Below are 26,449 nucleotides of genomic sequence, written 5' to 3'. Positions count from 1 at the left end.
TGGTTGGACATGGGGGATGAGGAGGAAGTTAAAAAAACTTTAATAAATCAATGATATCTCTATTTAAATGAATAACATTTTAAAATGTAATTTTAGCATCGTAGCTAAAAATTGGTTTAATGTATGTTTCTACCAGTTTTGCACCTTAGAGGCAGACTTTTTGGTTTTACATGATATCACAAATTAAGTCCAATTAGATGTTTTGTATCTGAATATCAGTCATCAGGTCTTGCCACATTGCTGTCTAGATGAGTTCTGGCCTTTGACTGGACCAGAACTCATCTTCAGAGTTACACTGTCCTCTAGTCTGCTTCTCTGATAAGTCTCCTCTTTGCGTGGCTAGTCAGTTTGAGTTAATGGCCAGATTTAGGTTAAATTACCTAAAGTTGGACTATATTTACTCATCTGGCATGCTTTTCTTAATGTAAAATATTTTTATTATCTTTCCACTTCACTTTTACTCAGTAGATTCTCTTGATTTATCACATTAAATTCTAGTAAGTTACATGGAACCATTGCTGTCGTGACAAAAAGGCACAGGATATATCATTCCCGAATCATTCAGAATCTGAGTATGTTGAACTTGGAATGGTTCCGGTTCCATTCTGGGTGTGATGTACATCTCATCGCAGCTCATCTGCGTCTCTGCATAAAACAATGAATCAGGACTGGCACACAGTCTGAATCATTGGATGCTTCCTTTTTTTTACACGAAGAGATGAATAATAATTTCTTCCTTCTCTCCAGAGCTATCACATCCTGCCATCCTTTCACAACACCCACAACTTCATTGTGGCCAACTGCTCTCCAAGTGCCACATGGTGCAAACTGAATCAATCTCCCACTATTGTAAGGCTGAAGCAAGATGTTGCCTTTAAGTTTGACATCCACAATCATGATTTTGTTGTCTTTTGTATATAGCAGTCATAGATAATGCCTTCCATTAGAAACATTGATACTTGGTCAAAACCTGCGGTGCAAAAATTCTAAAGGTCAACACATTACTTCTCAGAACATTTTTAGGCAACAGGTATTTTGTCTTTTGGTCACATAGACTAATATTAATCAGTCAACCATCAATTGGTTAAATTCTCCTTAAGATCAAGGTAAAGTATAATTTTGTGCATTTATGGATCAACACTAAAGCATATTTAGCATTTTCTGTGTAAGTGAAAGTCACAATTTGCTGCAAAAAAAACATGCATCTAGTAGATGGACCAACAGTCAGTATAAAACCTTCACAATAAAAGAGAACTTAAAGTTGGAATTGCTTAGATGTAAATATAATTAGAATTTCTTGGGAACACATACAAAATCATGTTTACATTCTTCATCCAGTCTGACTGAACCTGACCTATTAAAGCCAGGTGTAATAGCAACAAGACATGTTTTTTCAAGGTATGAAGTAATAAGGCTATATATACTTGCTAGACTTTTAAGATTTTTATTTGTGTCAATCTTTTATTTTAAAAAGGCCTGATAAAATATATTGACTGCATTGGTTGTTTGACCACATTTTATTGGCTGGTGTAACAAATTATGTCACAGAATTATAATCAAGTATGCAAACATCTTTGCATTGCATTCATATGAACTACAACTATGAATCCAAAGTAGAATTGAAATCAGTTTAGTCCCACGCTCGCCTGCAGATTGGGTCAGTTAGTGAGGTAACAGCTGCTGCAGCCAAGAAAAGAGTTCAGATTTTCAACTTTTCTGCTCCAAGTGCTGTGTTTGAGCAGAAAAGCTTTCCGCTTATCGTGCCTCTGGTCAACCTGTTCTGCTCTGGCTGCCAAAACTGCTGTAATGTTCAGTGGACCTACGGTTAAATAAACTTGTCTCCTGGGAGAACAGTGTAAAGAAAACTACAGAGGCTTGTGTACAAACTGGATAAAGAGAGGTCTAAAGAGCAATGTGTAGTAGTGCCACAAGAAATCTAACTGAAATTTCTTCTTGAACAAATAAAAATACTTAGACAAGGTTACTTAGTTGCTCTGTTGTAAACATTACACAGCTAAGAAAACAGAGGAATTTGTTTTAATTTGACAGCATCTTGGGCCAATTTAGGCTCTTCTCTCTGGAAGAACATGTTTGTCCTTTTAACTATTAAATCTTCATGTGGATATTTGTTGATTATTTTGTGCATCTAAAACTGTTTTATCGGTTCTCTTAGATGTGATCAGCTAAAAATAGTTTATTTGATGAAGAAAAAGAAATCTGGGGCACTTGGGTTTGCTACTGATTCCCACGACGACTTCATGGAGTTTACGTTTGAAGATCAATGCTGCATGGAGCAAACATGCCATAATGAGATTTGTTCACGTATCGCTACCAGGCTGAAAAGCCTGGTGAATTTGAACAGCAGTCACCTCCCTTCACTGCTGCTTTGTGATCCAAATATATATATATATATATATATATATATATATATATATATATATATATATATATATTGGCAGTAATAAATAAATAAATATAGAATCGTGGCTGAAAATAGCTTTCCTTTTTTAAAAGGAATGGCAATGTTTCATTTTTTAGCAGCACTCTGGTCATGGTTGCAGGTGCAGCAGGGAGTGAAGACATGTTTCCTCAGGTTCCTCCTTTTCTTTTTTGTAATTCAAATTATTTATCCAGCTGCATTTTTTTCAACATAGTGCGTTTGTATCAGTATTCAAGCCATTTATCCCAAGTTACACGCATAAAGAATCAATCAAAGGAAAGCAAGACCTCTCAATGAACAATTAAAAAAAGATGGCTGATAAGAGAGAGAAAAATGTTTAAATATCACTAGTAGATAGCAACAACAAAGTCTGGGGCTGGGACATTAAAGTAAATTTTTTTTAACAATAATCTTTTGTTTAATGTATCCGTACCCATCTTTAGCAGAAGAGCTAATAACTGTGAATTATGAGAGTGATATATCTTTCTACTTTCTTTTAGAAATTGTTCTAAATGACTTTTTCACAAATATTATGACATTTATTTTGTACAACTAAATAAAAATGGAGTGATAACCCAGTTGAATAAGTGTGTACAGTTTTAGCTATACGTTTGTTGAAATATGTTTCAACTCGGTTTCAACATTCAGAATTTTTTGGTAGTCAAAGCACCACATATCTTGACTTTTATCACTGCAGTTTGCAGAGGTTGTTTGGATCTTTGAACTTATGAAGACACCTCTTGACCTCTGATCTCTTCAGGTGACCCCTCAGATTTAGACTTTAGCAAGGCTGTTCCTAAGCTTTTGTACTATGTACTTATGCATACAGCAGCTTTTTATGTTTGTAAAAGTTTGCAGAATTGAACAACTCCAACTACAAATAGTTCTTTTTGTAATCAACATGTACTGCTCTTGGTTTCTTTAATAATGGCCTTCTTAGTGTTCCCCAATTACACTACCTAAAAAATTTGCATAATGCCTTTCTAATGGTTAATGCAGTGTCTCTTAGGTGACAAAGGAGAGCTGGTTTAGTTTGTTTTGCACTTTTACCTTTTCCTGAATGAGAGCAGACTTTCAGGAGCGGTATGGACAAACAACTTATCTACCATGAAGCTTTTAACTCATAGACTGTTTAAAACTAAAATCATTTCCATTCTCAGGCACTGCAAATGTTCAGACCTGAAAAATGAATGAATAAATAAATAATGATCCCTTTCTGAGAGCACAGGGAGTCACTGTAGTAAATACCCCCCCTCTCCGAGTGAAGGGGATTTATGCATTGAATGTCCGCTTGCTGTACTTGGAGATTTCTCATCGCCTGGCATCATTCAGTGAGCGGCGGTAATGAGAGATGGAAGTGCGAGAAGTATGCTGTTTATTTCAACCATCTGTGACTGGACTGAAAATTCCCTTTAATAGATTTTTTTGTGCATTGCACAGAAAGACAGTGACTGTGCTCACAAGCAGATCTGTGTCAAGGAAGAGAAGCACCCATGATTTAGTTGTAAGAGCAATAAGTCGATTTCTTTTTCAAGTGAAAAATTTAAAATATCTCTGAGCTGGTGGTGGCCCTCATGGAAAAATAATAAATTATGAATGTCACTGCTGTGCTTGGGGACTGAATATTTTATCATACATTTTGTAGGAGCAAATGCAAAACTGATTAAACGAATTTTGAGAGTTAAAAAAAATGTCAGAGGGAAACTATAGTGGGTGTGAAAGCCTGTGAATGAGGTTTTACCAAGAAGCTTTGAGATACAGTGCATTGAAAGAGGTTTTCATATCCTTTGAACTTTTCCACATTTCTTCACATCACAATCACAAACGTCCATTATTTGTTTGGGACTTCATGAGATAGATCAACTCAAAGTAGAATATAACTGTAAAGTAAAAGAAAATCCATAATTGTTTTTATATATAAAAAAAATAAACAATATAGAATTTCCTTTCATTTCTCAATGATGTGCTACTTTGTGTTGGTCTGTCACATAAAATGTTTTTTTTGTCATTCAAAAATAAGAAAAAGTTAAAGGGGTAGAAATACAAATACAGAAATGCAAGGCAGTATTTTCAATATTTCACTATGTTTGTATAATTTATCATGCATCAAACAGTAATGCTCTGGTTGTCTTTGTGGTTGTCGTTTTATATTCTAAGATATCTTGGAAGAGAGACAGAGGAAACAGGTTTAACTCCTAGCAGATGGTCAATCATCTGCTCTTTAAATAGTAGCACAGCAGGGAGCCTGTAATGTGCATATATATTTAAGATGAAGCTGCCAATGTGGCCTAATTCTGAGTGACTGCTCAGGTCCCACATGGCACACCTCTCCTGCTTCTGTGTGTCATTTTCATTTTAATGTGTTTTCTAATGTTTGATCTTGATCACTTGTTGCATTGTTTTCCCTCTTTTCCATTTTTCCCATCTTATTAATTGATTTGGGGAGATAAATAGTAAATTATATCATATTTAATGATGAATGAGTATACATTCTTTTGGGTTTTGTTACCTGACAGCTATGCTGAAAATAGATTTAAAATATAATTAATTGACCATGCTGTGTTGATGGATGTAAGCTGACATCTTGTTTTTCTTGGTATATAATTGTACTTCCTGAACAAATGATTACAGATTGAACTTGTGTTAATGCTACTGTAAAAAAACACTCAAATTATACTTTAAGAAATGCAGCAAAATAAATCACTCTAATGTTACATGTCACACCATTAAAGTTGCAATACGCAAGAATATTAATAGGACTGATCTTAGAGTCCAATGAAATCTAATCTGATAATTCTATCGCACATCATTAAATTCAGCATTTATTACCGTAGCATTTAATCTATTTTTGTAGAATCTACATAAACATGTTTTCATTAAATGATGAGTTAATATTGTTCAGAACAGTCAGTTAAAAGCCATTTTGAAAACCATGTATACTTTTCCTTCCAGTTCATAATTATACATCACTGGTCAATTGGCCTGTCTACTGTCTCACAAGATACCTTTAAAAATATTTTAAAGTTCATGGTTGTTACCTGAGAAAATGTGAAAAGATTTAAGGGTTGTTTTTATTTTTTTCTACACTGAAATAAATTCAAAACAGTACTTATATTTACATCTTGCTTTGCAGAGTGTCTGTAAATTCTGCAAGAATGTGTTTTGTTTTCACTTCAATGCCTGTTTGCTTATATGTCTTTTGGTGTGAGGGTTATATGTGCAGATAAAGAAAAGAAATACATATATAGAAACTTTTTTGAAAATTAATAGTTTGAATATCTGAACAGTTTAAGTGTTTATTTTATTTGAATTTCATCCAACCAGAAAATGAACCTAGAATCTCAATTACAAGGGCACTCTGTCAATTAGCGCTAAAATAGAGCAAGCCATTAGATTCACACACAATAAACATCGAAGGTCACCAAAAACATATTCACAAATACAAACAAAACTTAAATTAGTCCAATTACATATGACAACATATATAATTGGACTAATCAAGCAAAATTATCAGTCAAAGTATTGTTTAAAATTTTGATGAGGTTTATCTTTCACGCATCAGGAACACTTTCTGTCAACTAAACAGCTGTAACGGTGTGGGGTCCCTCCGTAGTCTGGGAAGGAGAAAACAGAAGAGGGCGCTGTTGGGCGTTTTTTGAACCGAGGAGAGAAACCCCACACGTTGTTCCCGCTCAGTTACACTGAGAATCGCTCATCTGGGCTGTAAATATTTTATTTCTAGGAAAGTAAATATCCAAATACATTTCTGGAAAAGGCAAATCTGGTCATATTTAAATTGGGAAATCCATATTTGATTTATTGAAAGAAGCTTATAGCAAATCGAATCAAGCTTCAGACCATATTTATGTAGAAATAAAGGCACAAAGATGAATGCAGTACTGGTTGTGAAATCCCGAAAACTTTAAATTTGACACATAAACAAGTTTGCTCATTTTATTGCAACGGCACGGCCTTCATGCATTATACATGTAGGAATACAAGTGTGATAAATATCGAAGAAAATGCACAATTGTGTTTTTTGTTTTGTTTTTTCTTACAGAACGTGCATGTGTGTTAGTATGACTGTGTGAACTAGAGGAAGAGGAGGGGGGACAGCACAGCAGAGGAGAGAAAAGAAGACACCACCCAACTCTGTCGGGAAGGGGAGGTGGTGCGCGCAGAGGAGGCTGAGGAGGAGAGCAGCACCACGGACAGCTCCCTGTACCAGCGGCAGCGGCGGCGGCGCGGACTTTCTGCTCTGAAAGAAAAAAAAAGAACACATGGATTTTGATTTTTATACAATTTAAGAAGAGCAAAGAACATCTATTTTTATGACTGTAAAGACAGAACACAGAATCAGCAGCGAAGTTTCTCATCACTCCAAGGCGTTTTCTCTCCCCCCTGTTTGGACTATATCCTAAAAATAAGTTGATCTACTTTCTTCGTATGGAAAGCTTTTTTCTTTGTTTGGAAATACTACCAGGAACAAAAAAATATATATACGCATGCAAGGCAAGTTTTCTTCACTCAATGCATTAAGGTTTCTTTCAGCGTACATATAATGCTGTTTTCCCCAGAGGCAGTCTACTGCCTACAGCCACTAATGTGAGCCTCTAATTCAGTTTTCCACTCTCGCAGCACTGATTCTTTTCCTCCACCAAAGTCACCCACGAGGCGAGCTGCATGCCCAGCAACGGATAAATAAACATACACTAGTGGGTTTTAATGTTACCGAATTAATGTCGATGGAGGGGAAACGTAAAAGGGGATGGTTCTGAGATGAAGTTGGCGACTCTGTCACCAAATACAGGAGGACGCACCTTTTGACAGCCTTTATTTCTATTTTTTCATTATATTGAGAGCTCCTGCAGGGAGACGAAAAGAATGGCGCTGAGTGGAAACTGCAGAACTATTCCCAAAGACCTGCAGGCTTCAGTTCAGAACAGTTTCCCAGATGTTGTTGAGTTAAACGTAGGAGGGCAGGTTTATTACACCCGCCACTCAACTTTGGTGGGGACCCCGAATTCGTTGCTCGGTAAGCTGTTCTCCTCCAAAAAAGACGCATCTAACGATTTGGCGAGAGACCCCAAGGGCCGGTTCTTCATCGATAGGGACGGGTTTTTATTCCGATATGTTCTGGACTACCTCCGGGACAAGCAAGTCGTCCTCCCGGACCACTTCCCCGAGAAAGGGAGGCTCCGGAAAGAGGCAGAATACTTCCAGCTGCCCGACCTGGTGAAGCTTTTGACCCCAGAAGACATCAAGCACAGTCCGGACGACTTCTTTCACAGCGACCACGAAGATGGCTCTCAGGGTAGCGACCACCGACAGTGCCCTCCGCCCTCTCTGGTCCCCGCGGACAGGAAGAGCGGTTTCATCACGGTGGGATACCGGGGGTCGTGCACCATGGGCCGGGAGAGCCAGAGCGACGCCAAGTTCAGGAGAGTACCTCGGATACTGATCTGCGGCAGGGTGGCTCTGGCTAAAGAGGTGTTCGGGGAGACTCTAAACGAGAGCCGGGATCCGGACAGGACCCCGGAGCGATACACCTCCCGGTTTTATCTCAAGTTCAAGCATCTGGAGAGAGCGTTTGATATGTTGTCGGAGTGCGGTTTCCAAATGGTGGCCTGCAACTCCTCAGTCACAGCCTCGTTTGTCAACCAGCACACAGAGGACAAGATTTGGTCCAGCTACACTGAATACGTCTTCTACCGTAAGTGTGAAAATCTTTGTTATCGTGTTCTGCAGAGGGCAGTGGCGGTGCACGGTTGGATGGTGTCCTGGGACTTTGTGGGGGTGGTACTCCCAGTTACGTCCAGAACCAGACCGCTCAAGTCTTAACTAAACTGCTTCTTAATCAACCGGTCAGACAGAAACTTGTGGTTTAATGAATGGCAAATACACAAATAGTTATTTTATAGTTTATAGTATACTTTTGTAGCATTTTATGAAACTTTTTTTAGGGTTTAAAATGAATAATGGATTCATCATTCAGGAAACATTCACAGTTTGATAGTGAATCAAACTGGTAAATGTATCAGATTAATAATTTCTTTTCCATGTACTGTCTGGGGTCCAACTTCATGTTCACTGTGACTGGGAATTATTCACTCCCAAAATGACAGAGTTCTATGTGTGCTCATTTCTTAAACCAATTAAACTGGATGCTTCTCCCCTACCATACTTACCATACTGCCTTTATGACGCAACTGCTATAACCAAAAGAGTCAGAAAAATAAACGTCAATTTGTTTTCTATAACCAGTTAATTCTTACAGTTTCACTATAGTTTGGTACTGATGCCAAAGAACTCAAAGAGAAACCTTGACTCGACAGGAAGACCATGAAAACCCCATACAGGAAGGTCTTGAGAAGGGTGAACCAAGACCCTCTTGCTGCAAAATTAAGAGTGCAAACTGTACCACAGTTCATCCAGTAGCAGTATTTGCTTACTGTAATAAAACATATTTAATGTTAGCTGGTGGGACTCAATTGGAAGTATGGACTTCATGTAACCCTTGGCCAGCTCGACAAATGACCACTAGGAGGCGCACCTGATTTGCCTGGAGACTTTATAAAAACATCTAAAAAATCTGATTGGTAGAGAGCAGCTTTTTTGTATCAGAGTGCTAAAACTCATACATTCGGTCTAATTTCCTTTGACACAATGCAAAACATTTTTAATCAGAGCTTGCTGAGTTTATGAGAGATTTGGGTAAATAAATGCCTCACGTTTATCTCTCTGGAACCGCAGGGTACGTCTTCTAGGCTGCAGCCATGCACAAAATATTTCCACGCTTGGTTGGAATCTGAAGGTTTTTTTTTTAACCGTGTGGAACAAAACCAATTAGAGATCACCTCTCATAATTGGGGTTAAGTCAAGGCGTTGTTATCACTCAGTGGAAGCAACAAACACTTAACTGACAAGCTAATTTGTGTTTTAATCTCACTGTGCTCAAACCTATTACAGCATGTTGCAGCATTTGGCTGGATCTCCTGCAAGAGTTTATATTTCAGAAGATTTAACCAGATTTTAATCATTTCCCCTCAGCACTGAGGAAGCTGTCAGAGCAACGATCTGTCATGGGGTCTGCCATTTCTCATCACGGTGCAATTTGCTTCTCCACCTCCTCTCTCTTTCAACCAGCCAGCATTTTCTTTCAACTTCTTGCACTTCCTTCTGGCTTTGCTATTGCTATCCTTCGAATTCTCCATCTGTGCGGCTCGCTAGCTGCTATTTAGGATTCCTGAGGGGGAGGGTGTAGGAAAGAGCTCATCATGTGTTTTATAGTGGCTGTTGTAAGATTTTATGAAGCCACAAAATGATCCATATTCTTTCACATAACAGTGCATGAGTTATCTCAAATCTGTGCCTGAATTCCTTGCACAATTACCAAAAACTAAGAAAGTTTTCTCTTTAATCCAAAGAGCTTTTAGCACTGAGCAGGCTTGAGAGGACACAAAAGAAAAAGAGAAAAGAATAAATAAAATAATGCTGCAGTGCTGAAAACGACATAAAAAAGTTTGGATGGTGTCATGCAATGGGCAAGTGGGTGATTATTTCATCCTGAAGATAATTAAATGCTGAAAATATTTTCTCTCTTTTTCAAATCACTTAAAAAACACCTTGCACTGAACACGCATACACACATACACAAGTGCAGCTTTTGGCATAGCCTTGCAGTATTACTCACGTCTTGACACATTCAATCACATACTTTCATTTTTTATCAGTATTGTATGTAACAACACAACACACAGTAGTACATTAGTAAAGTAGAAGGAAATGAATACGAACATCGACATTTTCTTATCAAATGTCTTAATGCCCTCAATAACATGCAGTGTTCCTGGATCTTCATGATGCTATTTGTGCACTCATGTTCTCAAATAAAGCTTTGAGGCCTTCATAGGAGTGTCGTATTTAAACAGAGTTTACATTGCATGCCATGTGTCATTTTCATTCTATTTCTCAATTATGCACAACTTTGCATTGGTTGGTGGAATAAAATCCTAATAAAATATGTTAATGTTCATTTTCTTAATGTGACAAATGCAATCTTTCACATCTCAGTCCTCAGTGTGTGGTGAATTTGTCCGGTGTCAAAATTAAATAAAATATATTTTTCTCATTTATTGTGATGTAGAATTTATTGCAAACAGTATTAATCCTTGATTTTTTTTCTGAATTCAAGGAAGAAAAAAAGCTTTTGAAAATGTCTTCATATTTACATAATAGCATTAGGAATTGAAAGTAACACATCTCTTCAGGCATATTGTTATCCCTCATCTTCTTGTAGCAGATTTCGGTCTTTTTCTTCTATAAAATTGATCCATGCATTCTGTATCAAGGATAAGTTGGAACAATAGTCTCATACTAAGTGAGTGAAGAATAGCCTTTTTGTTGCGCTGTGTATTTCTACTGTAAGATCTTATATTAGTGATTCTCCTGAGCTTAAAGTCCCTCCTTCCTGTGGGAGAAACCTCACTTGATTATCTTATCACACCCACTAATATGTAAATGTTGGTTACAATCTGGTAATAAATTAGTTCCTGCAATGGTTAAATAATTCAAAGAAAATTCATGAAACTCAGACTTAAGTGAACCGAGGATCTCAGAGTCTCAGTTATATTGAGGGAGACAATTTTTCTGTCTGTTTCTGCCTCAGTCCATTTGCTTCCTTTGGGAATGAGTCAGAGCAAACATTTTTCTGATTTGAGTGTGTACTCAAGGAAGAAAATGTTTCCTTTTTCGAGTCACAGGAGGTCACTCGCAGTTTCAGTTAAACAGTATCAGACAGCTTGCTAAGCTGCCATCATCAATACACAGAGTGAGAATCTGTTGGAAGTGGGAAATATAAATCCTGGAGTTTTTCAAGATCTAATGGCTTACATTAAAAATATCAAAAATATTTTTAAAGTATTTTTTGGGTTGACTTTAGCCTGGTAAAAACCAACAACTTGTTCTAAGCTTTGCTTCATGCAGAGAATCTGGACACTCAGCTAATGAGAAGTGATTGCTTCCTGAAATGGTGGACTCTGTTGAAGTTTTCAATTTTACCTAATCACTAATGTTTGGTTGCAACTTATGTAATGCTTAATGAAGCTTACCCGAAATTGTGGACTGTAAACGACTCCAGGGGGAGTAGCGACATCTTTGCCAGCAGTAAAATGTCTCCTTGTCCTCTGACTTTAATTGCTCAATACTTGGAAGTGTGGCCAACAAACACAATGAATGGCTTTGTTTACTTTCTCAACTGCTATTGCTAAGCTTCATTTTAAAAATGGATGAATGCCTGAATGTAGTGAAGCGCTTTGTGGTCTGACAAGAAAGTCAGCCATAATGGTGAAAGTTCATTATGTTAGTTTTGAAAGCTGGGCAGTATAAGGTACACCTGTGCACTAATCATGATGTCAGATCAGCATTGATGTGGCACACCTGTGAGGTGGGATGGATTATCTCAGCAAAGCAGAAGTCCTCACTATCAAACATTTAGACAGATTTGAAAGAAATGGTAATATTGTTTATCTGGAATGAATTTTAGATCTTTGAGTCCATCTCATGAAAAATGGGAGCAAAAACAAAAGTGTTGCGTTTATATTTTTTGTTGAGTGTAGTAGTTACCACTGGTTTGTAAATTCTCCTCATGCATCCGTAGGTTCTCTGTGGGCACTCAGGCTTTCTCCCACAGTAAAAGAAGACATGCATTATTCTGGCACGGTAAATTGCCTTTAGGTGCCCTTAGGTGCTAGGTGTATACCAGCCTTCTCTCACAACCCTGCAAGTATCCAGAAAGTATGGACAATGGTTGGATGGATAGTGCTTTGTAAAAACTTTTGACTTACAATATTCTAAAAAAAAAAAAAAACATACAAACCCAGAGACGAGTATGGTAACCCACAGATGTGAGAAGGAAGCATTTTTCCTTTTTCTAATAAAAACCAGATTGCATTTAGCACTTGTGAAAACTGAAATTAAAGAATGTTTTGCATTCAGGTTTGAATATTCACAGCTTAAAAGTATTATCAAATCCTTCAGGTGGCTGACAATAAAAACAAGTGAATAGGCGATTTTCTTGCAATGTCATGCGACAAAACTAAAAAAATGTGGTAGTTTATGAAACATTTCAAAACATGTTGCAAAGTGCCTCATAAAAATACAATTTGCTCATTTTTCATTTTCTTAATCGTAGGTTTAATGTCTACGTATTTTGATTTGACTTTCTTTCAGTTAATTGTAATGCGTATTTATTTATTTATTTATTTATCTAGTAAAGAGAATGCTGACTGTCAAACTTCTAAGTACCAGTTTTGATATTATCACATGTTGACACAGCTACCAGCTGCTAAGGAAGCACATGAGAATAATTTAGTGGGCTGGATTCAGGATAACTGAGCTCTGCATTAATGGCCTCCATGAAACACAATGACAATGACTCTTGGCTCTCATAACTCCCAAACGTAGCTCTAACAAGGTAAATCAAGTAGTGGTGAGAGCTGCTAACAGGAGAAGCAAACACAGCTTGTTAATGCAATACCTGGCAGCATATCTGTGGGCTGCTGTTGCATCTTCTTGCTTACTGACAAAAGTAACAGCTTCTGGATTTTGCCAACAGTTGCTCATTAGGAGCAACTCACTTGGAGCTGAGGGTCTTTACTTCAATGCAAACTGTACACACAATAAGATGCACACTCATCAAGAATGCAGGGCACACAACAGCAACCAAGTAGTTATGTGAAAGCATACAAGCTCCCTGAGAAGCATGCAGGGAGCTTGTTTAATGCTGTAGTCACACAGTGAATTAAATGCATCATCTGACAGACTCTTGTTTATTTGACTAGCTCTTCTCTACCCCACCCCATCCTCTGTTTTCGTCCTCTTCCATCTCTTTTCCCCTTGTCTTCTCCTTTCATGTATTGTCATTTTGCTCCAGTCAATCACAGCTGTCTTTTCTCTCTCGTCTTGGTTCCCACCTTCCCCTCTCTCCACTCTTCATTTCGCTGCGCTGCAGGGACAGGGAGCACAGTGGCGGCACCAGTTGCCTTTACATGCCTGACTGCACCGTCACGCCTCCTGTCTCACTTCTTATTCATATCTGTGTCTGTCTGCCCACCGCCACCAATTTTGCATCAACCGTCAAATTCGGCTGTCTCATTTCAGATTTGTGTGATATCAGGTCTGATTTTTATATTTTGACCAGGCTTTACTCAACTGTGTGCTTTTAAAATTAAAATACAATTGTTGAGAGGTCTTCCAATTGACTTCTACACAATGAAGAAAATTCCTCAGCTCAGAGTAGAAGAATCTGACTACCCGGTACAGTTCTGCCCTTAACCTTATCGATCAGCTACGGGATAAATTGCGGCATCAGCTCCGATCTAGATCTTCCTAATTTCACCTCAGACATGCTGATGCTGCTGAATGGCTGCAAACCCTCACAGCCGGACTCTTTTCAGAACAGAGGAATCTAGTTTATATTATAATTGCTGTGTTTTTATTATGTCTGTAACAAAAAAATGGTTTCTATGATCCATGTTCACATAGATGTGCTTATATTATTATCTATGATGCCTCAACATGCCATCTACTGTTATTTTAAACAATAACTGATTAGTACTGATACCCACTTGACAGCTGAGTAGCTTTTAGCAATTAAGATTAGACAATTAAGTCAGAAGTTTACATACATGTATAATGTTCATTAATTTTTATTTAATTCTGGGCTTTTTTTAACTGTATTGTGAACTCATTATATGAAAAACTATTTTGATTTGACTAATAATTGGTGAAACGTCACTCAGTATGCTGGACATGAACCATAGCTATCAACAAGCTTCTGGGATAATTCTGACTGGACCAGTCTTCTGATCAGAAATAGAAGAGCTCATTTTAATTTGATGGTTTCCTGGCACTGACTCGGCTTTTAAGCCACGTCCATACATTTTCATTAGGGCTGAGGTCAGAGTCATTCCCGAAGCCTAATGTCAGCCTCCAATATCCATTCTAATTTTGACTAGACTAGTTTTGATGTGGGTTTCACTGGAATACCCAGTTGTGTCCAGGTTTCCCTCATCTTACTCAAAATACCAGATGAAAATAAATTGGTCACAATGATCAAAAGAACACTTCAACACCACTGGAATTACACACACACTTCACTGCAAGAAACCAGTTTAAGTGAGCTTCCCCAATTCTGAAATCATTGGACAAATACTCAGACAGCACAGTGTTGATGACTATAAAAAATGTTTGATTACTTTCCAGCTTAGCAAGGGACAATCATCCGAATGTTATTGTTTAACCAGCATGAATAATTCTGATCCCATGTGAAATAGACAGATAACCCACAATTCATTCATGTGTTTGAAATGTGTTTAGATTGTTTGCTGTAATGTCAGTTCACTGCTAAAAGCAAATGGTTTGAATACAACAATAAAAGCTCCAAATGTATATTTATATTCCTATAATGGATGAAACAGCCCTTAGAGAGAAGCAAGACCTCTGTGTTTGAAACAGCTTTAATTGACGACAATGTGATCTAAAGATAAACAATACATTCTTTAGCACTAAACACAAACTCATTTGTCTTTTGCTGACTAAATAGTGGAGATGCTAGCTCATCAAAGCAATAACACTTTTTATTTTGATGCTGAAATTATTGTTGAATGAAGAGGGGCAAGCTGCCCAAGTAAAAACTGTTTAGACATGGACGCTGATCTCAGTCAATATGGTCACCGGCAGTTTATAATGTAGTTCTGCCCTTATAATAATTATGCAACACAAAGACAAAACTGTTTTGGTCATTTCTACAGCATGGATATTAAAAACAAACTTTTCTTCTCTAAACATTTTTATAAAAACTTTTTAAATTATATCAGATCAGATATTAAACTTGATTTCCTGAGGCACCCTGGACTAATTACTTAAAAACTATGCAGCTTATCATTTCTTGCTAATGGTGATTAATTTGAAATATAAGAGATATTTTTGAATTACTCTCTAAAAGCATCCACAACACTTTGATGAGATTACTTACTTAACATGACAGATCTGTAAGGAAGATAAATGCAGAGTACGCTCTCTTTACGCTGTGAAAATGGGGTGTTTTTTTTTACTTTGTCTGCAAAAAACTATCAAATGAAATCTGTGTCCTTGAATTTAGTGTTCAGTCTACTGCTGCTCAAAGCTAATCGAGCCATAGTAAAAATAAATGTTTGGAGTTTTATTTGTAAAAAATGTTTAAAACTGTGTATGATGTGCCTTCCATTTCACAATTATGTTTATAAAATCTCAATAAAAGACCTTAAAGTTTGTGGTTGGAGCGTAATAAGATTCGGACAGATTCAAAAGTTACAAACACCTTTATATGACTCTATATCTTTTATCCTGGTTGTTTGTGTTCAGTAACTGACATTTAATTTCCAGGTTCACCGAAAGAACTCTAAAATTGCCCACTTGAAAGATTCAATTTTTTCATGCCAAAAGCCTCAGCCTCTTAGGTCAGTTTCAACTTGTTATTCAATACCCAGATTCACTCCACTGACTGCAGGTATCAGCCTCTTTCTTTCATTCTATGTATTTTTGGTTGTTTTTTTTTTCTTATTCAAATTCTTGATCATGTCTGGGGGTGTAAAAGGCTAAATGTATTTACCAATTTGCTGCATGTCTGCAGTGAATGATAATTAATCATCTCTGTTGACAGCACTTTATTGAATCCACTTGAGGGTCTAACAGCAAAGCTCTCAACAGAATCATTTAAAGACAAACATGAAATAGCGGATATGGCATCATGGAAACATTCTTAAAATTTGGTATGTAAATAGAAAAATCTATTTTTCTGGCTTAGGATGTATTTTTCCCAGCTTTAGCTTTAACACAACAAAATGCCATCAGGTGAAATGAGTGTCATCACAAAGGGGGCTTTCATGTATGCCACTGTGCGCCACTCTGCACCATTAGCTTGTTACACACAGATGAGTAACTCCTCGTGGGGCAAATGCGTTTTGGCAGGTGGAAGCGGTTATGGGCTAGTGCTTACTTTAATGCATGACCCATTCTGCACTACTTGAAGCATTCGCACACCCGTTGAGCCATCAGCAAAACACACCTGGACTCCACCAGCTGCAGACATGCATTTATACTCGCACACAGCCGGCAAACCTCACTCATCAGCAACTTAAGCTGCATGGTGTTCATCCCTGCGAGATTCTCCCAGACCTGTCAGTGATGACATTAGGTGCAAGAGCTCCATTCTGCAAGCGTGTGGAAAGCGATTAGTAGAGGCCAAGACAAGCCTTCACCGCTCAGTGGAGAGTCTTGATCGGAACAGCTGCTGAAACAGCCTCAGCAAGAGAGAGGATCAGCCTATACCTCAAATCTGCAATGGTTGGACTGGGAAAGAATAAAGACGGGAGGAAAACACGGTTTGATCTTTAGCAAAGATAGCCGTTATTATGTGGTTTGACTGCCTTGGAGCTTTGTCTAATGCACTGAGCTGGCTCAAGATCATGCCAGGCCCAAAGCAGAATTTAATTTGGGGGCCCACTTCCAGTTAAGCTCATCCCCCTCCTGGCACCAACACCCCAAAGTCAGCAATTAAATTGACCATGTTTCACAGCCTTTCTTGGCTTCAAGATAAGCAATATTATGTCCTTCATGAAATTAATAGCCATAAATAAAATGTGAAAATGTGCTTATTTCTCTAACTTGCTCATTTGGTCTGGCAGTCATATTTCGTGTGCAGCTTTTCAATCCAAACTCAGCAGAGTTTGGAAGGAGGCGCAAAGTTTATTTGCATTTGCTTATAAAGAGATTGCATACAAGTTGGATGAGATGCGAGTCAAGCAGCAGAAATGAGTAACGTAGCAGAATTAAATTACATAGCTCATCTAGATTTTCAACTGAACAGAATTTTTATTTTATTTTGTCTTTAAAATATTTAGAAATCTTCAGAACAGGTTGTTATAATCTGACTCTGTTGTAGTCTGTGTGAGAAGTGGCTCTGCTGACATTAAGGACCCTAAGCAGTGATTTAGTTTGGTTTATGACTTGGGCTGGCTCTGCCAACACCATCATTGTTACACCTGTCTGATGACTTATTTTGTCTAGTGTAGTAAGACTGCATGTGTGAAGCAGATGGTAGCACCCTGGTTGTTAATGTCAGACTGTTAAATTTTACTTTATATCCCTTAAAAAACAGCTTGAGATTCTTTCAAGTTTCCCATTAGGCTCTTATTATTTTGTTGGCTTGAGGCATCCCAAATAGGCTTACAAATGTAAGGGTTGAAAAACAGCCTTTCATACTCCACACAGTCAAATCTGATATTATATTCTTATCATTAGTTTAGAGAAACATAAAATGTCAGCATTTTATTATAATAACTGTGTTGCAGCAATAATGGGTAAGAGAAGAAGGTGAAAAGACAAATGATCTGTAAAAAATAGCAGAGGAAGCAAAGAAATATTGAGAATTAGAAGAAAAGTGAATTCAATATTTACTTTCCAAATCGAGTTTACTTGAACCTTAATGTTATAAAGAGTACCCAAGAGTTTAGAATGACGAATGTCACCTGATTGGAGCAATGTTTTATACTTATTTCTTTGTGAGACACCACAGAGAGACGTGGGACCCAGGTTGCAATAAAGAGACAACAGCTGAGACAAAAGAACAGAAAAAGTGGGTCAGACATGGAGAAATTACAGACTTTCTTGTTTGTCTCGCCTCCCCTTGACCTTCTCCTATGCAGGCTTACCGTAGCTACGTAACGTAGACTCCTATAATCCCATCCCCTGGAGACTCTGCAGGACTACAGAGCTCTGACAGAAAGAGACCGAGCCAGGAAGAAATGAAAAGGAAAACAAAGTGAGCAAAACACAAAAAAACAAGTTTCCCACAGTCCTGTAGGACAGCCTCCCCTCTCTGCCATCTATCAGTCCATTTTCTCCTCCTCTGTGACTCTTGACTTTCTGTTCTCTCCCAGTTGGTGCTCACAGCTGATACAATGCTGATGCTCTTCCCCTGTTGTGTTGGAATAAGTGTTCCACAGTGCGATGAGGTGTGGAGCGTTGCTATAATGACAGAAGCTGCGGCTGGAGAGACTCTTCACAGGCCCAGCTCAGCGGCTGGCTGCTGCAATGCATCAATGCTTTAATGGCCCTGTACTTTCACATGTCCTGATTGGCTGGAAATGCAATAGACACAATTTGAATGGCTCACAGAAGTTCCGCTGGATTTGAAGTTGCCTTGCTTAATTACAGCAGCATCTGTTTTCTTTGTGGGATTGCAGTTCTCCTGCCATTTGCATCTGCGTCCACAGTGAGCAGATATAGATAACAAACAAGGTTCAATAAATTGTCTTTAATTTGTTATTATGTAACATGGCTCTGTGAGAGTGGGTTTAAGTTTAAAATGTGTCACTCAGAAGGTCACTTGAAATCTATTATTGTTTAAAACTGGGAAATATGAGACAAATTGAAAGTTTTCTTACATGAATAGAAATGCTCTTCTTAGATCCTCGTTGGTGTTGATCAACTGTAGACCAAAATAATAGAAAAAACATCTATTTGAAATGGAAATCAGTAAAACTTGTCTGGTTCTAGTCTCTGGCTGATTGACCGTTGCATCTCTATCAACAGTATTACTTTAAGGCTTTCTGGGCTTCCAGCTTGTGAATGGTGAAAGATATTATTGCATATTTGAGCTCTTTTCTTTCTCTTCTAAACTGTCTCTGTAAACCTAATTCATAGCAACCATGGCTCCTTATAATTACATGGCTCTCCTCATGCATATCTAACTCCCAAGCCTAAATCCCCAGTGCGCCTTATACAGTGGAGTTTCACTGTCCTGCACGGAAAATTTCACCCAGGCCTTTTCCCCAAGCATGCTGACTTCACTGGCTTAGACAAGCAAAGAGATACAGGATAAGAAGAAGAGGAGAATGAGCATGGGACTTCTGACTCAGTGGGTAACTGACCTGGCCAATTTAAAAACGCTCTAGATTTAGGAAAAATAAAGCAGGAATGAAGACGGAGGGGTGAATGATTATCAGAATGAGATGAGGTAAAAAATGGACGAAGAAGCAGACAAGAAGGAGGGATATATTGAACTTTTCATAGATGAATATGGCGGTATTAGATATGTTTTATGTTTAATTAGGTTACACATGATTATGTGGAAGTAAAAAAATGAGAATTAATTCTATGGCCTGGAAGGAACATATCATATCAGTGAATAATTTTAAGCACTTTCTGAATGAAATGTAAAGGGATAGGAGGAGATGGTTGGGTGTTACTAGGAGGAAGCATAGAAAAACAAATCCACAGTGACCAGGTTACAGTTCACGTAACATGCACATTTTCAAACAAAACAGTTAAGGTGCATTTGTCTCTTTTACAGAAACAAAACCTGTTATACTTCAAGTTTATTCTAATCTGTCATGAAACCAACTTTGCTAAAAGTGTGTGTCCTGGCAAAGACATTTAAGGAATTTTTTCTTATAAATTATCTATTGACTAAACATGATTATGTTCTCAACTTAGGAAGAGTCTCACCAAGAATGGTGTAAAAAAGTCCATGCAAGAAGGCATTTATTCTACCTTTTTTACCCAGGCATTATTGAAGCCTGGGTAAAACATAAATAAATAAAAATATAGAAAAATACTGCAGTTTGAGGGTTTTTTTAAACCAAATCTTTTGTTTCACAAAAGCCTTTTAAAACTAAAAATTTTTTAAAGTTCAATCAAAAAAAAAGAAGAAAAGTTTATTAAGGGTTTTAGTTTCCATGATGAATCACCACTTAGTGAATAAAATGTGATGTCAAATGAACATTTGAAGCTCAAAATAACTGTGACAGTCGGTGGCAAGCTGATTTTTTAGTTACTGACCTTTTTTAAATTGAGTGTAATAATACTTAGTAAAGGGGAGTAACAAAGATCATAACTGGACCCACGAGTTCTTTTAAATTAACACCCAAACCTGCTGATCTGATCACCTGCTGGATGGAAAATCTGGGGCAGCTCAACCTTTTTTTTATTATTTCTGATACACTTTGCCCCTGGCATATTAATATATAGAACTATTCCCTGTACAGTGGTACCATTTTATTGGCCGGATATACTGAATCTTGAGATGTTTCTACCATGATTCTGCTTATCTTTGCTCTTTGATGTTGGGGAAATGCCAGCAGTAAGTCAAAATTTCTCTGCATCAAACGTTACCTGCAAAATTAATAACATTTAATTATGCAATTTTAATGTGGACTACAGTGATTTTGTTAACATTACATGTAATGATTTGTCTGAAGGAGCCATCATCAACTTCTTGTTTTACCCTTTTCATGCAGGTCTCATACTGTTTCACAATCTGCTGACAAACTTCTCTCCCCTTGAGCAAATTATTTCAGGGCATCGTGTTAAACAGCTTGGGGTGAGCAAAAGCTGTTTTCTGCTGCTAAGCTGGTTTTATTTTTTGAATAAATTAAGTTTTTGATCTTGTCCCCTTAACATTGGGATCAAAGACTAATTTCACATGATGGGGTGTTTATATCAGTGTGAAAGCTTTTAACGAACATTTTCCTCACCATGACTTTGTGGGTGTTGTGGTGAAACTATCTCATCAATGACCTCTTATTTAAAGTCACTTTTCAGGTTGAGCCAATTGAATTTGAAAATGAATGCTAATGGCAGACTTTGGATTTTTTTTTTTGCAAAACCCTTTGAAACCATATCCTTTTCCTTCCACGTGAGTGTCTGCTCTGCATTCTAATGTGACAAAGGTTCAACAGGTTTTCCTGATGCTTGCAAAGCCCTGCAGGTCCAACTTATCTTCTCATATACTTGCATTTTTTCCTCTTAATTTCCAAAGATAAGTGTCTGATTAAACAGATACTAATTCCTCAGAGACAGGTCCTTAAAACATCAGAGCAAAACTTCACAGTTTGATTGTTTTCGGATCATTTCTTGCTTCTTTGTGCCTCATTAGAGTCACACGTTGTCACTTTCCCAGCAGAGGTCCACAGCTTGATGGAGCATATGGTCATACTGCTTTAATTCCATTCCACAGTGTCTTGTAGCTTCCTAGGGCAGAATGTCAGTGGCATTTCATTTGGAAGCGGCAGTGAAGTCTTAATGTCCATTAAGAAAGCCAGTGGCACTAATGCAGAAACTCCAGGGAAATTAACTCAGACAGAAATTACAATACTAGCTTGTGATACATGCCCACTGTGTCCTTTTTGGTTCTGAAAGCAGAATATTGAGCCTGATGAAGGAAATAACATTTGTTTCAAATCTATTTTTATCATTACTGTGAGAAAACATGTGATATGTTCATACGAAAAGAGGAAAATGCTAACCTAATAAACAGTGGCAGTTTCCAACATGTGTTCTATAACTCTTTGTCCAGGGTGGCATTGTGTCACTGCTAAAAAAAGCTAAAATGTAATTTTAAGAAACTTTCTATTGCTTGTTAGCATGTCTAAGCTAAAAAAGGGGCATGAAAGGTGGGGATATACTCTCTGGTGTTGCACGTAGCAGAACTGATTATAATTGGCTCAAAATATGAGGAGTGACAAAAAACAGAAGGTGAACGTCTCCGCCACCCGGACTGAAACCCAACACACAGGATGCAATAGTGATGGTTGTATTGATGGTAAATTTGAAACATTTTTCAACTTTATTCTGTAACATTACAGGCTCACATGTGCAGGTGTGGGTGTATGAGCTCAGAAATTTCCCATGCACAAATTTCGGAGGTTGCTTGACTGAAGGAAGGCAAGGAATTGACACCTTAATGCACATGAGAAATTAAGTAAGAGAGAGCGATGGCACCTCCAGTGTGTCTATTGGTTACATCCAAACTGGAAGTGAAAGTTGGTATCTGAGTCAAGTTTCTACATCAATTATGAATTGTTTAATTGTTAAATTGTTTAATTGTTTTTTAAAAGCCTCCGGACTGAATTTGAAAATGAATGTATAATTAGAACCGTATCACTGGAAAGTAACTATTCATAGCACCATTTTAGATTTATTTATATCTCTACTTTTCTTTTTGCTAAAAACAAAAGGAGAAATATTTTGGTGCTGTTTAGGGTTCAGGATAACTTAGACTGAGAGAAGCAGGAAAACCACATTATAAACATATGCTGAATGATTCTGCATTGATCACAGATTGTCCAAAAACACTGGTTCTTTTATGAAATGTACAAAGAAAATTAGCAGTTTTCACAAAAAAAGTTAAACTGTCAATTATTACCATTTAAAAGTTTACTGCCTGTAAATTGCATAAATTAAGGATTAATATTAAGAGCTCTGTAGTATTAAAACAGCAATTCACTTATAAGGTGACAATACTTTAAAGTTATGAGACAGGAGAAGTCATAACTCTAAATTTTAATTCTGTGTCTCATTAGTAATCCCTCCGAGTCATCTTAGTCTACTCAGCTGCTTGCAAGAACATTCTATTATTGCTTCTTCAACCCTAAGTAACTGTGAAGCACACTGTTCATTAAAAATACTCTCATATATGATGGGCTTATGTTCACACCATGCATGCATAACCCCCCTCTTATCCAAATGTACACATAGAGGTTGCCTTACACAAACAGCTCACAGATGAAAAATGGTTCTCATTAGAGGGATGATTATAATTCACACTGCTCACTTGAACACACTTCACTGTTCGGTTGTGTCCCCTCTGTTGATTTATGCGAAGCAGGGTTGATTTTGATTAATGCCCCAGGATTCATTACAAAAGACACAAAATGTTACCCACACAATGACCCATATTGAGCTGGGCCAGAAGCGCCCCTGATGGCCTACAATGTCGGCTTCAGTATGTTTCCTTGGCTTTCATCTCAAGCGGCTTTAAAGACAAAGCTGGATTTACAAATCAAAGCTCTCACCTGAACCAGTGAGTTCAGTTCTCTGGTCTCTAGAAAGCTTTGAATGCACCTGGCTGAAGTATACATGTTCCGTAGTTTAATGCCCACCTTAGAGTGCAGAGTGGAGTTTTAGTGGAATTTGATTATTAAATAAGTCGAGAGCAACCACACCCTATATAATTGCAAAAATTTACAAAAATCCAAAGACATATAGTAGTAGTTTGACATATTAACTCACTTTAGACATGACATTAAACAAAATGTTGTGACAAAGATCATCTACACCCTAAGTGCAGTAACCTATACAGTAGATTAGTCAGTCAACCAATCAACTAATCACAGCCAAAGTTAAACAAAATGCTTTCATGTGAAGAAAGAGCCAATCTTTGTAAAATATACAGCCATACATGACAGGGTCAATCACTTTCAGGTACACAGAATTGATTGACCCCAAGTGGCAAAATCATTTGTAGCTGAATTTGTCAGAAAATAAAGCCACTTCTTCCAGTCCTGTAAGCCATTTTAAACATTTAACTTGGAAAACATCAAGTAGATCTCTGTCAGAAAGCCTGCATATAGAGTAGAATGAGATGAAATAATTTTGGTAGAATCATTGCAATGTTGCCATGAATAGAGCTACATTACACTACTGGTTTGATCAAAGAAAGCTATTATTTAACTGTTTTTATTGGGTTTTTTTAATAAATGGGCCACTCCAAAGATAACTCATAAAAAACTCACTCACTTTAGTTGTGGCTTTGCTTGGTTAACATTTGGTGGATTTTAAGAGTTTAAGATTTTCTTTATTTTCTGTCTCAACAGCAAAAACGAACAATACCAAAACAATCAAACAAAAGATTTCAGTATCACACCAAGCCTGCGCCGCTGTTTATTATTCACGCTGAAATAAATTATTGAGTGATGCTCACAGAGGACTGCATCATCTGTGGCAGCCCAAAAGACGCCATGGCTGTTGGCGAAAATAATGGGTTGCAAAGTTTGACCTAATGCATCCATACCACTTCTGCGATGATCCCCAAAGCATCCACAATATTATTTGCAGAGTGTGGATAATGATTCGCCAGCTGTGACCATGTGTGATTATGGTCTGCTGTTTGTAAATTTGTTTTGCAGGACAACAGCGAGTTTATCAGGGTGTAAACATCTGATAACACAAATGCACACAGGTACACACTCGCACACATTATACAGATAAGATCAGACTGCAGTCCAGCTTAGAGACACATTGTTTACTGCAAGATTAACCTGGCTGAAGCTTTAGAAGGATTAGTAAACAGCACATGTCCTCCTAAATCAACACACCAGCACAGACCAACAGTCGATTCTGTAAACTCCAGCCATACCATAGATTGAAAGTCTAGATCTGATCTCTGGAGCGTGGTAATGCTCATTTGGCTGTGAACATACTCGGGTCTGCTGGGGTGGGAAACAGGCAAATGGAGCAAAGCATTTACGCACATCCATCGGATCAGAAACTTGTTTAGCAAATTAAAATCATTACTGGCTGACATTTAGATACAGTGATCCCCTGTAATCACTAAAAATCTCTCATCACTGGTAAAATGGTGGGATTAGAGCTGTAATGTAACTGTGACAGAGAATAATGACTCCTCCTCAATGAAGAGCAAATCTCATTCAACCTGGTTCACTCTTTGTGCTTTTTGTGTGCTCCTGTGAGCGCTGGACCGGTGGCCTTTTCAGATTTAATTCTGATGTTTTCATGCAACACCCAAGAAGAAACAGCCCTCTCAGAGATCACTCTTCCCCCAGTTCCTTCTCGTAACTTCACCCAGCCTCGCCTCTCAGTCACGCTTGGTTGCACTAATGGCCCAGCTTTGTTTTTTATTTCTTCAGCAGACAATTTTACAATTGGAGAGATGTGCCAGATTGCACAAACAAACAAAGTGAAAAAAAATTGGTTTAAAATAGACAAAGCAAAAGCAAGTGGGGGTTAGTCAACCAAAGACTCAATAAATATTCAAGATGTTTCTCAGATGCAGATTCCTTCATAAATAAAATCAATTTAGAATACAAATCCTTTGGTCCTCTAGATGACTAAAGGTTATTTAATTTTTATTTTGTGTTTGTACTACTTTTGTGTTGTTATTATTATTGTTAGCTACCTTAAAGAATCTTAATAATGAACAGTCCAATATTAAGTAAGTTTAACATGATCTTACATATTTATGTAGCAGAAGAGGTCAAAGAACATTAGATCAGAAATAAAGGAGTAATGGTAAGAGTGAACAAGATAAACAATTTGCTTCCCTAAAATATAATGCGTGAATATTCCTGTACAAAATTCTTTTTTTTTTTTGCAGTCAAATATTCTGATATTACTTTAAATTAAGTTTTTATTTGTACCTTTGCTGCTTTTTAAAAACATTTCCATTTGATACCTGACCATATTCAGAGAATGGAGTCTGAACACTGAATGAACCATGTGCAGTTTGCTTTTACCATCCTTAAAGCCGACAAACAGCTCTACAAAAATATCACCATATACCCAGATTGAGTCATAGCACACTGCTAGTTTTTTTGGGCTGAAATGTATAAGTGGGCGTTGAATAAAAAAATTGCCAAAAGCAATTTTTTGTTTCCATTTGTTTTTTTTTTTTTTCTTTCAGGGTCACACCTTTCTGTTCTGTATCTGCTGCTTTAAGCATTTGATTCTCAGCCAGATGAGCCGATCAGATAGTTTCCTCTGGAGCGTTTGAAGCACAAAAGCATTATAATAAGAGCCCAAGCCTTTGTTTTCCATGAAAAATACCTGGCTGGTGGTTTACTGAGTCAGACAATACATTTCAAGGAGCAAAGCTTATAACATGCTAGATTTTTTATTGCCGTTTCTTTTACTGGGTTTACACTGCTGAGATTTTCTGGTAATATAGTTAAATCTCTTAACAATCCTTTTCTACCTTCCCGTTTCCTGTCACTGTGTCCTTGACTGTCAGCTGAAATTAGTTTGTGTCTTTACTGCTCACTCTTTTATCTCTTCCTGACTTTCCCTCTCTCTCAATTTTTGCCTCACTTGACCATTCTTTGTCCTGCAAGAGTCTGGTTTAGCTGTTATTTGGCTATAGTTTTTTGTGAGGGCGTTTGATTTCGAAGC

At 37.5% G+C, this 26,449-nt stretch overlaps 1 protein-coding gene across 2 annotated transcripts in view; it reads left to right on the top strand.

Annotated features, from left to right (window-relative positions):
• Positions 1 to 6,520: 6,520 nt before the first annotated feature.
• The window catches only part of kctd16 (potassium channel tetramerization domain containing 16), an 87,440-nt gene continuing 67,511 nt past the window's right edge, over positions 6,521 to 26,449 (top strand). Inside the window, exon 1 of one of the 2 annotated variants that reach the window (XR_002753505.1) lies at positions 6,521 to 8,153. Coding sequence is in view for 1 of the 2 variants with exons in the window: in XM_005805442.2 (XP_005805499.1) it covers positions 7,325 to 8,153 (829 nt within the window). In the remaining variant the exon portion in view is untranslated. The remainder of the gene's footprint in view (positions 8,154 to 26,449) is intronic. The other variant, XM_005805442.2, reaches the window with a different exon arrangement.

Source organism: Xiphophorus maculatus, chromosome 11 (assembly GCF_002775205.1).
Source record: "Xiphophorus maculatus strain JP 163 A chromosome 11, X_maculatus-5.0-male, whole genome shotgun sequence".
In the NCBI taxonomy this organism is placed as follows: domain Eukaryota; kingdom Metazoa; phylum Chordata; class Actinopteri; order Cyprinodontiformes; family Poeciliidae; genus Xiphophorus; species Xiphophorus maculatus.
The sequence above is the reverse complement of the archived record's forward strand: the minus strand, read 5'-3'. Positions and strand labels throughout refer to the sequence as shown.